We start from the raw sequence: 13,482 nt of genomic DNA on the forward strand, positions 1-13,482 counted from the left end.
CCAGAACAAAGGGATGTTAGGGTGGAGATAGGAGTTGGATATTTACCGAACAACCACACCAATAAGCACACTAGTCACAGGGCTAGCTGAAACTCAGGCATCCAGTGACTGCAGTATATTCCTAATTGTGATCTAGCATTCTAATCAACAAAGTAAAGGACACCGAGGAGGCCTGCCTTGTTTTTCATGATCCAAAACTGGCTTCTGGGGGTTTCTTTTCCAAGTGTCCCTAATTTGGGATTTTGCTAGAGCCTTCACGTCAATTTGGCAGCAGGTGTACCAAATATATAATAATAACCTGCCTGTCAATGCTGGAGCAGCAGGAAGCGCGGGTTCGATCCCTGGGTTGGGAAGATCCCTGGGAGTAGGAAAAGGCAATCCGCTCCAGTATCCTTGCTGGGATAATCCCATGGGCAGAGGACCCTCAGTCCATGGGCCCTCAAAGAGTCGCACACGACTCACCACGCACTCACGAACCCTGGGAACTGCTTTCATTAGAACTTGGCAGCCAACGTATCCCCATTCTTTAAGTACTCTGGGTCTCACGGACATCTCATGCACCTGCGGAGCCTGCCTGGGAAAGTGAGCAACACGTGACCAGACTAACACTCCACAACCAGACGACCCCACACCCCCGCCCACACAAGCAGCCCCGCCCACCCACCCTCAGGGCCGCGAGGCCACGCAGCGTGCGTCGCGGCTGGGCGCCAGGGGCGGGGCTTCGGGCCCTGCTCACTTTCCAATTGGCTCTCAGAGATGCCTTTCAGGCGGCGCGCAGAGGCTGTCGGTGTGCACTTCCGGATGCTGCTTTGGCGGGAGTTGGCGCCGGGTGTGAGGTAGGATTCAAGGGAGTTGCTCCGGGGTTGGGCTGGATCGGGCCAGGCTCAGGGCTGCTCAGGGGCCTTCCCGCTTTGGGTGCCAACCCAGAGGGCCTTTCTGGGGATTGGTGAGGGTTGGACGGGCGGCTGGCCCTGTGGGCCCACTGCGGGGTCCTTGGTGTGAAGGGCAGCCCCTCAGAGAGCCTAGCTGAGTGTGGTCCTCGGCTTCTCGTCACCCTGGACGCAGAGCCAGTGTGGCAGGACCCTTTCCTTCCGTCTAATGGCAGCTCGGGGGACGCTCGCTGTGGGTCTGTGAGAGGCTGAGTTGAGTCCCCTCTCCCCCAACTCCAGGTGCGGGCTGCAGGGTGAAGAGGTCATGTTCAGCCTGTGGTTCTTTGTAGGGAACAGGCATACCAGACAGGCGAAGGGGTTTGGATGCGATCTTTTGATCAGGGATGCGAACTCAGATGCGCACAGGGGCCGGGCATCAGGTGTGACTGAGGTGGTGGTGGACGGGAGGGCGCGTGCGGCCGGGGCGAGGGGCACAGGGACAGTGGCGCTGGGCTCTGGCCAGCCGAGGCCCTGTGGGGTGTGTGCCAGAGACGCCAGGTCACTGGTTTGTTTTTTTTTAACAACAGCCGCTGGAGACGTGGGGTTTTTTTTCTTCTTTGTTTTGTTGCTGTTGTTTTAAAGTAACAAGCTCTCTGGCTTTTAAAAAGTGTTTATTTATTTTTAATTGATTTATGACTGACAAGCTCTCTAGTTTTAAATGTTGAGGTTAATCCATCAAGTTGTAGAAGATTGCAGGGCCAAAGAAAGTACATCTGTGAACTGCATTTGGCCATCTAGTGGCCAGTTTGCCGTCTCTGCTGTTGGGGTCCTGCAGGGAGCGGTGTCCAGGCAGGAGTTGCAGACTTGCAGAGAAGTCCCCATTTATGGGGCTGGGGTGCTAGAAAGATGTAGCCCAGAACTGAGCCCTGGATTGTGTGAGCTGAGTAGCTGACTTGGTTGGTGACTGGGAGTTGTCCCTTGCCTTGTCTTAACATATCCTTCCCTTCTCTGTCCCTGTAGCATTAGCCCAGATCTTGGGGGATTAGATTGGGGAGTTGGGGTGTTCTGAAGCTGGGGAGCAGACACCCTCCTTGGCAAGCAGGCAGGACTCCAGACTGGAGCCGGGTCTTGGGGACTTCCTGCGCCAAGTGTCAGTGAATTGGGCTGGGAGAACATTTTCAAAGGAGGAGGTATGTTCCAGATGAATCTACCAGAGCTGTTCAGTGGGGAACTGTGATCCTGGTACCGCTTGGTCTTGTGTTCTAAACTGCTAACTGAGGAGAAGAGGAGAGATGCAGAGGAATTCTGGGAGACGAAGTTACAGGCAGTTAACTAGCATCTCCTGGGTCCCTCCTCTGGGCAGGGCAGAAGGCTGGGCATACGAAGATGAGTGCATTGTAGCTCTTGCCCTCAGGATACTTTCAGACGATGTGGGCTAACCCTGGAGGAGGCTTCTTGCCTGGCAGGCTTGGGCTGGGGGAACCAAGGAAGGGAGGAAAAACCTAGAAGGTGATGCAGGAGCGTCACGGACTTAGAGCCGTGGACTTAGAATTTGGGGAGGTGATGGGAAGGAAGAAGGCATTCCCAGGTAGGAGTAGGAGCTGTGTAGTGAGGGTAGAGATGATAGCAATAATTGGATCAGCCTATCCATCGAGGACATGGAGAGAGATCAGGGGAGAAGGGTTTTAGGGCCCAGTTTCTGGACTAGGAGGGGTTCGATGCTGTCTTTTGGAAGATGGATGTTATATTGTGGTAGAAAGGAGGAGGCTGAGGCGATGCCAAGTGGGATCTTCTGTAGAGAGTGCTGTGTGAGAGGATACCAGTTGTGGAAAGGTGTCTTATCCCCAACCAGAAGACCATTCCTTGGGGACAGGTCTGTGTGGCATTTCTTTGAGTTCTGACCCAGAGAACGGTCACCCATCCAGTACCCTCGGCCTTCATTCTTGTAATGATTGAGAGGAAAAGGGTCGTCTTCTGGTGCTGAGCAGGCCCTGGTGGCCTCGGGACAGTGGTCCTGTTCCTATTTGGCAGCCTCATGCCTCCTTGCTGCCAGTCCAGCCTTGTTCCCTCCTGGTGCACAGAAAGTGTCAGAGTCTCTAATACAGCCCCATCTGTGCTGTGAGAAGGCAGAGTGGATATCAATGTTTAGACAACCCATCTTCTGAGTGCTAGCCTGAGGGAGCCCTGATCTGGACACTGTGAGATATTTTGAGGATAGTTGGCTCCTTGGTGGGATCGGTTGGGTATTGAGGGGAAAGGCTTTGATCTGAGGCAGCCGCCAGATTCCAGCCCTGGATCAAACGACTGCTGGCTTGCATGTTGTCTGTCTCTTTTGGGGTGGGGGTCCCTCCAGTAACCTCTGGTTGTGGCCCAGATTCCAGTACCTCCTCCATCCTGTTTGCTCTTCCCAGGTCAGGTTCTTCTGGAGAGAGAAGAGGGGCACAGAGGTGCCTGGTTCCCAGATGCTGTAGACCCCCATGAACACCATGGCGGAAGCCAGACTCCAAACCCAGCAGAAAAGCAGCCAGGATGGTCAGGAGGTAGTGTTCCCGTTCCCAGAACACCCTCTACCCTCCTGCCTCCCCCTTGTGCCCCTCACTCCTGGAGCCCACCTCCCTCTGTCAAGGACTTTGAGTCCTCTCATCTCTCCCTGTGGCCCTTTTCCAGACCAGCCTGTGGTCCTCAGGCTTTGGGATGAAGCTGGAGGCTGTCACCCCATTCTTGGGAAAATACCGCCCCTTTGTGGGTCGCTGCTGCCAGACCTGTACCCCTAAGAGCTGGGTGAGTGACTGTCAAGCCAGGCCCTACCTTGGGAAGCTTGGTTCTGGGAGCCACAGCTGCCGCAGCCCTGGGAAGCAGTTTCCTTTATGTCTTCCAAGCCCAGCCCTTCCCCATGCCCATTGTCTTTCAGGGGAATGGGTGCACTAGTGTTTGTTGGTTTGGGCCTGGCTTCTGGCTCCCAGGCCCAGGAGAGTTGGGTGGGGAGGTACAGGGGGATCTGAGAGGCCAGAGGGCTGGGGTCTGAGCATGCCTGCACTCAGAGCGGAGGGCCTGGAGACACTGTCCACTCGAAGTCAGCGAGCACTTGGCACGTGCTTGGGGCCTCTGTAGGTCCATGCTGTGTGCTGGTGCTGGTGGGACTCAGGGCTCTTGTGGAGATCCAGGCTACGTGTTCCCTGCTGTTGGTGAGGGAACTTCTCAGAGATGATGTGCTCCTCTCCAAAAGGGTGATTCTGTAGAGGATGCAGCCCTTCCCTTTTGACCATGGAGCCCTCTCTCCTAAGTGAACTTCAGGATCTGAGGTCAGACAGCTTTTGGGAACTGCAGTGCTATAATCCATCTCTCGGTAGACTGTGTAGCCCATCAGGGAAAGACTGCAGAAGACAGAGCAGGAGCTTGCCTTTGCCGCTTTGCAAAGGCCCCCCCAAGGACATGCTCTCTGCCCCTTTCCGGCAGGAGTCCCTCTTCCACAGAAGCATAATGGACCTCGGCTTCTGCAATGTGATCCTGGTGAAGGAGGAAAACACCAGGTAGTCAGAGCTGGGGGTGGGGCCGGGTGGTGGGCAGGGCCCTTGGGTACAGGGCTGCTGGGGCCCTGCTTTGTGGTATCATTTTCTTGTTTTGATGGGACAAGAATGGACTGTGCCCTCTGCTCCAAACCCACGGGTGGGGACAGGCAGGCTTGGAGTTTTCCTGCAGCTCCTTTTGTGAGCTTTCAAGCCCCGAACCTGTACCCTGTTCCCTGGGGAGAGGGGATAGGACTGGGCCACAGGTGGGCAAGTGCTTCCTCTTCCTGCACCATGATAAGCCAAGCTCAGGTGTTCCCAGCCCACGGGACTAGGGTGTGATCCCTTCCTGATGGAATACCCTCTGTGGGCCCTAGTTGGGGGGGGCGCCCTCTGAGATATCTACCCCCTGCTCTGGGGGCTGTGTCCAGGTTTCGGGGCTGGCTGGTTCGGAGGCTCTGCTATTTCTTGTGGTCACTGGAGCAACACATACCACCCTGCCAGGATGCCTCACAGAAGATCATGGAAAGCGCTGGGTGAGGAGGCAGGGATTGGGATCTGGTTGGTACTTCTGGGATCCTTAAAGGGATGACAAAGGCTCTAGGTGGGGCTGGTTGAAAGGGCTGGTTTCAAGAGTGTTAGCTTGGTCAGGGGCCCTTTTTTAAAGATGGAGGGTGAAGGCTGGAGGCTGTGCCCTGGGGACTGCAGGGCTGAGGGAAGTGACCTTAGGCCTGCTTCAGCCTTACACCGCAACCAACACCTCCCCCTACTCCTCAGGGTGCGGAATATCATCTCAGGGAGGGCCCCGGGAGGGGCTGGGGAAGGCCAGGTGCCCAGCCACGTGAGGAAAGAGGTACAGCGCATCTTGGGCCACATCCAGGCCCCGCCCCGCCCCTTCCTGCTCAGGTAACTCTGCCGAAGGGCGCCCTGGGCTGGGGCCTCTGCCCTTGGGGAGAGAGCATTGGCTGGGCTTGGGGAAAGACTAGACTCCCCTCCTGGGGGAGCTGGGTGGTGTATTTGCCAGACAGCCTGGGGGAGCCCTGATCTGGACACTAAGAATTTTGAAAACAGCTGGCTCCTTCAGGCGACCAGTTGGGGGAGGGGAGGGGCTTTGATCTGAGCCAGCTCCTAGATTCCAGTTCAGGTTCTCACACTGCTGTCCTGTGTGTATCTGTCCTGAGAGGGTGGGGGCGTAGGGGGATCACCTCAGGAGCCCCTGGTTGTGACCTGGACTTCAGTGCCTCCTCTGTCCCTGCACCTCGCCCCGGGTCCGGCTCCTATGGCGAGAGGAGACGGTGGTCCCCCGTCTTGCAGGCCTGCCCACTCACTCACACACACCTGCCGCTCTCACCCCCTGGCTCCTCCCACGTGCGTCCTGCACAGGGTGCAGCTCCTCTTAGATGCAGAGCGAGCCTCTGGGGAAGTGGAGGTGGCACATGCTTACAGGAAGGACGGAACAAGGGCAGGACTGAGAAAACCTGAAGGCGGGGAGGAGACCTGTAAGCCAGGGACAGAGGGGAAATTGAGCCAGCCTTGGGGAAGTAAGGACGTCAGGGAGCAGTTCTCCCCGAGGGAACAGCGTGAGCTGTGGCTGCAGGAAAAGGCCAGGTGTGCTCAAGAAGCTGATGTGGTTGGAAGCTGGCAAGTGAGAGAGGGAGTTGTTGGAAACAAAATCGAGAAGTAGAAGGGAACAGATATGCAGAGCGGTATACAAGATGTTTGGATTTGATTTCTAAGTGCAGTGAAAACCAACGGAAAGGTTTTAGACAGAGAATGACAACAAGGTTAATTGAGGTCAAGAATAGAGAACAGGTCCTCTGGGGAGGCTGGTTTGTTAGTCCAGGTGAGATGATGGGGGGTGGGGATGGCAGTAGAACTTGGGAAAATGGATTGAGAAACCAAAGTGAAATTAACAGGACTCACTGATGTACAGGAGGGTTGGAATGGGGCCAGTGGAGGGAAAGGGGGCTGCAGGTGAGCGGGGCGTCTGGCTGAGCGCCTGGCAGTGTGGTTGGAGGGGAGGAGGCAGGCTTGTGGGGGAGTGAGTTTGGCCCACAAAAGGTGTTTTGGACATAGAAGTCTTCTGACACCTGACATTCTGGTGGAGACACTGAGGCAGCGGCTTATATATTAATATATGAGTCTGGAGTGCAAAAAACAGGTTGAGGCCAGGAATGGGTCTTTGCAGATCTTTAGCACGTAGGTGATGCTTAAAGCCAGGGAGGAGTGAGTCACTGGGGGAAAGGGTGCAGGGTAGCACATGTGAGGCTCAGCTGTCCTGAAAGTACTGAAAGGTCAAGTGAACAGGAAGAGGAAGCAGAGGTTGTTGGTGACCTATGACCAGCCTTCCATGCGTCCACGACTTCCAGTCCCTTGACCTGAGCACCTTACACCAGCCATCAGCCCACCTCCTGTCTTTCCTGCCCTCCAGGCCTAGCTTAGATTCCAGGGCCCCTGGTGACAGAAGTGTCCTTGGGAGGGAGTCACTGGGCACAACCCAGTTGTGTTTGAACCCAGCCACCTGCCTTCTCTGCGTCGAAGCAGCCGAATGTCACTGGAGAGACGCACAGTGGGTCGACCTGCTTCCTTTTTAAGTGTGATTCTCAGAGGAGCACAGCGCGCTCTCCAAGGCTCTGATCTGGACCGCTGCTTCTCTGACTCACGCGTTGTGTCCCGATCGCACTTATGGAGAAACAGGAGCCATCTGACGGGGACATGCCACGTGTCCTCCATATCGCCATGCTACCTGTATCTAGGCTTCTGTCCCCGCTTAAAGCCAGTCCTCTCATCAGGCTCTGGACATCCCCTCCCCGGAGGTTCTGCCCCTTCATTGTCCGCTTTCCTTCTTGAATCACTAACCCCTCCCTTTTAGTTCACTTGCCCCAGCACTTTGCAAAGACAAGGCTGGTTATGCCTAGAGAGAGTCTCGGTTCTCTGATCTCCTTTGGGATGCATGGGGGCACAGACGTGCTCTGAGGCAGCTGGCCCATGACGTCTTCCTAGGGGAGTATCAGCACCTTGCAGAGGTGGGCCCTGATGTCAGGCCCACCTTCCAGTCCCAGCACCCCCACTTCGTGGCTTTCTCTCCGACCCAGCAGCTTCTACAGCCACTCTGAACCTCACTTTCCTCTTCTGTAAAATGAGGACAGTAGTAGTGCCTGCTTTAGAGGAGTTCTGGGCGGCCCTCTGGGGGGCCCATACCTCAGACTGGGCCCTGCTCTGCAGGCTGTTTAGCTGGGCACTGCTGCGGTTCCTGAACTGCCTCTTCCTGAGCGTGCAGCTGTACAGGGGCCAGATGAAGATGGTCCACAAGGCTGCCCAGGCAGTAAGGCCCGCCCTCACTGGGATGGGGATGGGGACGGGGACGGGGATGGGGATGGGGTGGGAGGGCGGGGACAGGAGCAGAGGCTAGGCCAAGCCCTGAGTCGGGACCAGCCCCGTCAGCTGGGTGGGAAAAGTGCACTGCTCTTTGACGACCTTGTCTTCGTGTCTCACGGTCCTGCTCCCTAGAGGCTTCCTCTAACGGCTTTTCATCATGTCTTAACAACCATTACGTCAATGCATTACCTTAAAAGTTGTTGACAGAGCTCCTCCGCTTTTGGGAAATGTACTCAGAGAAAGCCTGCTCAGCCGAACCCTCCCTCCCTCTGGGACTGCCCTGGGTCTGGAGGCGCTAGGTTTCAGCTGCCTGCATCTTCAGGGCGGGGGTGTGGCTTGGCACTTCCCTCTGGCTCTCCCCGGAGCAGGGCTCGCCGCTCGTCTTCCTCTCTACCCACAAGTCAGTCCTGGATGGCATCCTGCTGCCCTTTGTGCTGCTCTCCCAGGGCATGGGCGTGCTCCGTGTGGCTTGGGACCCCCGCACCTGTTCCCCCATCCTCAGGTAAAAGGCTTGTGCCCTTAGATGTACAGCGGCGAGGTCCCCAGACTGGGATAGAGGTGTTGGGGAGGGAAGGTGGTGTTGCTAGCATCAGCTCCCCAGAGGGTCTCTTCCTGGCCCCTCTGCTCTCAGCATATTGTGCAGCCCAGCCTGTGGGGCTCAGCTGGAGGGTCAGCTGTGGGCTCTAGGGCCATGCCCGGCCTCAAGGTGGTGAGGCAGGACCCCGGCTGGCCCTGAGGGGGCCCCGGCTCTCACTAGCCTCCCGCTTGGTCCCATCTCCTGAGCACCTTACCTCCTCTGCCCTGTGCCCCACAGAGCTCTGCTGAAGAAACTTGGGGGGCTTTTTCTGCCCCCTGAGGCCAACCTCTCTCCGGACAGCCCTGAGGGGGTTCTTGCAAGAGCTGTGGTCCACGCGGTGAGTGCTGTGCCCCCAGTGGTGGTTTATGGGGCCAGGCCAAGGAACAGGGGCCTTGGCTGTTCTGGTTCTGACACCTGCCTCCCTCCACCTACTTCCAGACTGTGGAGCAGCTGCTGGCCAGCAGGCAGCCCCTGCTCATCTTCCTGGAGGAGCCCCCTGGGGCTCGGGGGCCTCGGCTCTCAGCTCTGGGCCTGTCCTGGCTGGGCCTGGTGGTGCAGGTGGTCCAGGCAGGCATCGTCCCAGACGCTCTGCTTGTGCCAGTGGCTGTCGCCTATGACTTGGTTCCAGAGGCACCCCATGACGCATGCCACGTAAGACCTTCCTGCCCTGGGTCCCCAGGTGGATGCCGTCTCCAGAGAGGAGGCAGTGTTGTACCCTGTGACTGAGGCCCCTCGGGGCTGGGGTTAAGGGGGAGTGCAAAGGGATTTCCCCCTACGGTCATTATCCTGTGGCACCCGCCAAGGCTGTGACAGCCATCCTCCCACTTCATTCCCAAAAGACCTTGCTAGGGAAGGGTCTCCTGCTCCACAGGCAAGAAGGTGAGCCTGGAGAGGTCATGGCCATGCACCAGGCTGGGCCTAAGATGGAGTGGAGCAGAAAGCGTGCCCCAGGCAAGCTGGCTCCCTCAGCGCCCTCCTCCTCCCTGCAGGCCTTGGCCCCGCTGGGGCTGTGGACAGGTGCTCTGGCTGTTCTGCGGAGCCTGCGACGCTGGGGCTGCGGCCGCCGAGTCTGCGTCCGTGTGCATCTGGCCCAGCCCTTCTCCCTGCAGGTGTGGGCCCTGTTGGGCAAGGCTGGGCGTACTTGTGGTCTGTCCTAAGGCTTCTGGCAGCCTGGCCCTCAGGCCACTGCAAGGACGGCCTGGCCTACTTCAGATGGGCTGTATGTAGGCTTCCAGGTGGGCCAGGGCAGACCACCTGAGAGCCTTGTCCTGGGCAGGAATATACCATCAATGCCAGAAGCTGCTGGGGCAGCAGGCAGACCCTGGAGCAGCTGCTGCAGCCCATCGTGCTGGGCCAGTGGTAAGGGCAGAGGAGTGTGAAGGTCTTGGGCAAGGGAGGCAGCTCTCAGACCCCGGCTTGTGAGCTGGCACCCCGTCCTCTCCTGACCACAGACACATCACCAGCCCCAGCCCTCCCTCACCAGCTAATCTTTTTCATCTCAAACCATCCAGGTGCCCCCCACCCCGCCTGTAAGTTGGGTGTGGGTTATGGCACACTGGCCTGGAAAGCACTAAGGGTACATGGGCCCGCTCTTGCAGGGATGGGAAGCACCCTCACCTTTGTATTTGGAAAGCTCTGGGTGCCCCCGTGGTTGTCTTTACGTTTGGTCCCCTCATCCTGTGACCTGTGTCTCTATCCTAGTACTGCTGTCCCCGACACGGAGAAGGAGCAGGAGTGGACACCCGTAACCGGGCCCCTTCGGGCCCTCAGGGAGGAGGACCAGCTGTTGGTCAGGAGGCTGAGCTGGCACGTCCTGAATGGTGAGGGGCCCTCGGTCTGGCCTCTGGGGGAGGCTCCTGAGCACTGTGTTCTCCGAGTTGGCCAGTGGGTCAGGGCCCTCCGTTCCAGGTGGGTTTCTGCACTGCCCCTCCTGCAGGCCCACCTCGGGCACAGGAAGAGTGGAGCCTGTCCCTGTCTCTGCCCCTGAGGAGGGGCAGCCAGGGGGAGCATGAGCCACCAAGTCAGAGCACACAGCAAGCAGCTGCCCGGCCCACTGCACACTTTGAGGTGACATTGGCTGAACTGAATAATGTATGTCAGGGGCTTAACAGGTACCTGGAACAGAGGGGGCTCTTAACAGCATAGTTACCATCTTCTTAAGTGTCTCTGCCATGGCAGAGACTGTGAGTTGGTGGGTAGCGCCATGGGGTTGCAAAGAGTCAGACATGACTGAGCGACTAAGCACAGCACAGGCCTGCAGGAGGCAGGGAGGGTTTCTGAGCTCCCAGCCTGGGTTGCAGCATGTATTTGATAAATGTCAGTTCTCCACCAGGGAGGGTGGCACGCAAGGACCAGGCCTGCCCTGCCCTTCCCAGGGTGGAGTTGTGTGGGAGTGTGTATGTGGCTGCTGGCAGGGAGGTGTGTTCTTGGCTTGGAAAACTTCCCCGGGGACAGAGGGACGGGGCTGCTGGGCCTCGGCCCTGACCAGCATCCCCGACCTCTGGCTCCAGCCAGCGTGGCGAGCTCCGCGGTGATGAGCACGGCCATCATGGCGACGCTGCTGCTGTTCAAGCACCAGAAGGTAGGGCCCGGGGTGCTCAGGGCCCCGGGGAGGAGCCACGGCCCTTGGCTCAGTGCCCCTCTGCCCACCCAGGGCGTGTTCCTGTCGCAGCTCCTGGGGGAGTTCTCCTGGCTGACAGAGGAGACGCTGCTGCGTGGCTTTGACGTGGGCTTCTCAGGGCAGCTGCGGTGCCTGGTGCAGCACACGCTGGGCCTGCTGCGGCCACACGTGGCCCTGCTGCGCATCCAGCAGGGGGACTTGCTGGTGGTTCCGCGCCCTGGCCCAGGCCTCACGTCCCTGGCACGCCTGAGCGCCGAGCTGCTGCCCACTTTCCTGAGCGAGGCTGTGGGTGGTGAGTCCCCAGGGCTTGCGGTGGGTGGAACTTGTAGGGGTGAGGGGCGTGGCGCACCTCCTCATGTCCGCCGCCTCCTCCCCCAGCCTGTGCTGTGCGAGGGCTGCTGGCAGGCAAGGTGCCGCCCGAGGGCCCCTGGGAGCTGCAGGGCATCGAGCTGCTGAGCCAGAAGGAGCTGCACGGCCAGATCCTGCTGCTGCTGCACTTGCTGCCACAGGACCTGCTGCTGCTGCAGGTCGGGCCTCCGCAGCCCACTCAGTCCTGCGCCTCCCCGCCGGGCCGGGGGCGGGCCCTGCCTGCCCGAGCCCTGTGGCGGCAGGCCTGGTCGGGCTTGCCTGAGGTCACGCGGATGCCTGTCGCCCCTCAGCCCTGCCAGTCTTCCTACTGCTACTGTCAGGAGGTGCTGGACCGGCTCATCCAGTGTGGGCTCCTCGTGGCTGAGGAGGTAGGAAGGGGGCTGCAGACGGAAGCGCCTGCCTGGGGCCCGGCTCCTCCTCTGCCCCATGTGGGGGATGGGGGAGGGCAGCCCCCGCCCAGCTGAACAGACGCCCGGGTCCTGCCGCCACCACACTCCACCTCGGGGTCCGTCACCACGCCTGCACTGGCAGGACTTGGCAGGCGCCTCTCAGGGGGCTTCTGCAGACCCCCTGCCCTCCACATCTCTTGTCCACAGGGGCTGTGGCCCTTGAGGGTAGGTGCTCATGTCCTCAGCAGCTGTCACCGTCTGGCGTGGCCTGGGGCATCCTCCTCGGCGCCCACAGCTCTGCGTCTGGATGGCCATGTACCCCGGTGGGGGGCCTCGAGACTGGACCTTGGCCAGCCTGACAGGGCCCCGTGGCTCTCCCGGCCCTCAGACCCCGGGCTCCCAGCCAGCCTGTGACACGGGGAGGCAGCGTTTGAGTGCGAGACTGCTGTGGAGACTGAGCGGGGACTTCACCGACAGCGACAGCGACGACTTTGAGGAGGCGGAGGGCCGCTACTTCCGGGTGCGTTGGGGGCACTGCTGGGGAGGGCGCAGGGGAGGTGGTGGGAGCTGCCCTCACCCTGGCCTGTCTCCTTCCAGCTCAGCCAGCAGTCGCGCTGCCCCGACTTCTTTCTCTTCCTCTGCCGCCTGCTCAGCCCAGTGCTGAAGGCTTTTGCGCAGGCCGCGGCCTTCCTCCATCAGGGACGGCTCCCGGATACTGGTGAGGCCCGCACACCGTGCCATCCTAAGGAGAGGCCGAACACGGTGTGGGGTGAGCTCTGCCTGCATGGGGCCCAGGTCTCAAACCCTCTCCCTCACAGAGTCCGGCTACGCTGAGCAGCTGTTCCAGTTCTTACAGGCCACAGCCCAGGAGGAAGGGCTCTTCGGTGAGTCCCAGCAGCTAGGCCCAGGCCCCGGGATGCAGGAGGAGGTCAGCTGCTGGCTGCTGCCCCCTAGTGGGCAGTGAAAGCCCAAGGTCAGGAGTACTGGCTGCGGCGTACAGAGGCCTTTGGGTCCAGCTTGAGTCCTCTCCTTGGGTTGTTCCTTCTTTAAAGAGAAGAGAAGCTGTGCCGGGGGGCTGTCCCCACCTACAGCCTTCACTTCTCTTTCATCCAGAGTGTGCGGACCCAAATCTTGCCATCAGTGCCATCTGGACCTTCAGAGACTTGGGGGTGAGAGGGGCTGGTCTCTCCATCCTCCTGTCCCCCTGCCTCCCACCCCCATACCCTGACAGAGCTGCTGAGGGGAGCTGGCTGTACCCACTCGGGGATTTACCCAGGGTTTCCCAAGAACAGGCGTGTGGACAGTAGCTGGGGCAGGTAGGATAGTTTTCCTGCCCCTCTGTCTCCCTGACCCCTGGCTCGTCGTGCTCCCAGGTGGGGCATCGGGATGTCTGAGAGGCGGCATCTGACAGGGGCGGGGCCCAGCGCCCATGGGCACTCAGAGCCCCTCTCTGTGGCTCAGGTGCTGCAGCAGATGCCTGGCCCCGCAGGCCCCCTGCTCCACCTGTCCCCGGCCTTCGCCAGCCGGGACAGCCAGGAAAGGCTGCAACGGTTCATCCAGCAGTTCATCTGCAGCTAGAGCCATGGGGAGGGGCCTGAGTCGAGCCTTTTCAGCCCTGGACCGCAGCCCTGCCTTGGGGAGAAGACTTGCTAGCTGGACCGTCACGTCTTTGCGGCTCGACTGTGCCTTGCTTTCTGCACCCTTTGCCGCAATAAACTAGAGGACTGGGCGAGCCCTCTGTGCCCAGGCTCAGCACTGTTTCTCTGGTGTGGTC

At 59.5% G+C, this 13,482-nt stretch overlaps 1 protein-coding gene and 1 long non-coding RNA gene across 2 annotated transcripts; one reads left to right on the top strand and one right to left on the bottom strand.

Annotated features, from left to right (window-relative positions):
- Positions 1–776: 776 nt before the first annotated feature.
- GPAT2 (glycerol-3-phosphate acyltransferase 2, mitochondrial) lies at positions 777–13,468 on the top strand. Its single transcript, XM_069580601.1, has 22 exons — positions 777–836; positions 3,281–3,409; positions 3,537–3,650; positions 4,326–4,399; positions 4,807–4,911; positions 5,153–5,281; positions 7,601–7,700; positions 8,122–8,255; positions 8,568–8,667; positions 8,769–8,981; positions 9,320–9,439; positions 9,607–9,689; positions 10,032–10,150; positions 10,841–10,911; positions 10,984–11,242; positions 11,329–11,477; positions 11,610–11,687; positions 12,097–12,228; positions 12,306–12,426; positions 12,527–12,592; positions 12,822–12,877; positions 13,170–13,468. The coding sequence occupies exons 2-22, from the start codon at positions 3,347–3,349 to the stop codon at positions 13,284–13,286; spliced, it is 2,403 nt and encodes an 800-aa protein (XP_069436702.1). The 5' UTR covers positions 777–836; positions 3,281–3,346; the 3' UTR covers positions 13,287–13,468.
- On the bottom strand, positions 10,569–12,752 carry LOC138435680 (uncharacterized). Its single transcript, XR_011255177.1, has 2 exons — positions 12,563–12,752; positions 10,569–12,450 (listed from the first exon to the last, which is right to left on the bottom strand). It is a non-coding gene; the product is annotated as an uncharacterized lncRNA (long non-coding RNA).
- Positions 13,469–13,482: the final 14 nt, after the last annotated feature.

The sequence above is a fragment of the Ovis canadensis genome, chromosome 3 (genome assembly GCF_042477335.2).
Source record: "Ovis canadensis isolate MfBH-ARS-UI-01 breed Bighorn chromosome 3, ARS-UI_OviCan_v2, whole genome shotgun sequence".
Taxonomy (NCBI): Eukaryota; Metazoa; Chordata; class Mammalia; order Artiodactyla; family Bovidae; genus Ovis; species Ovis canadensis.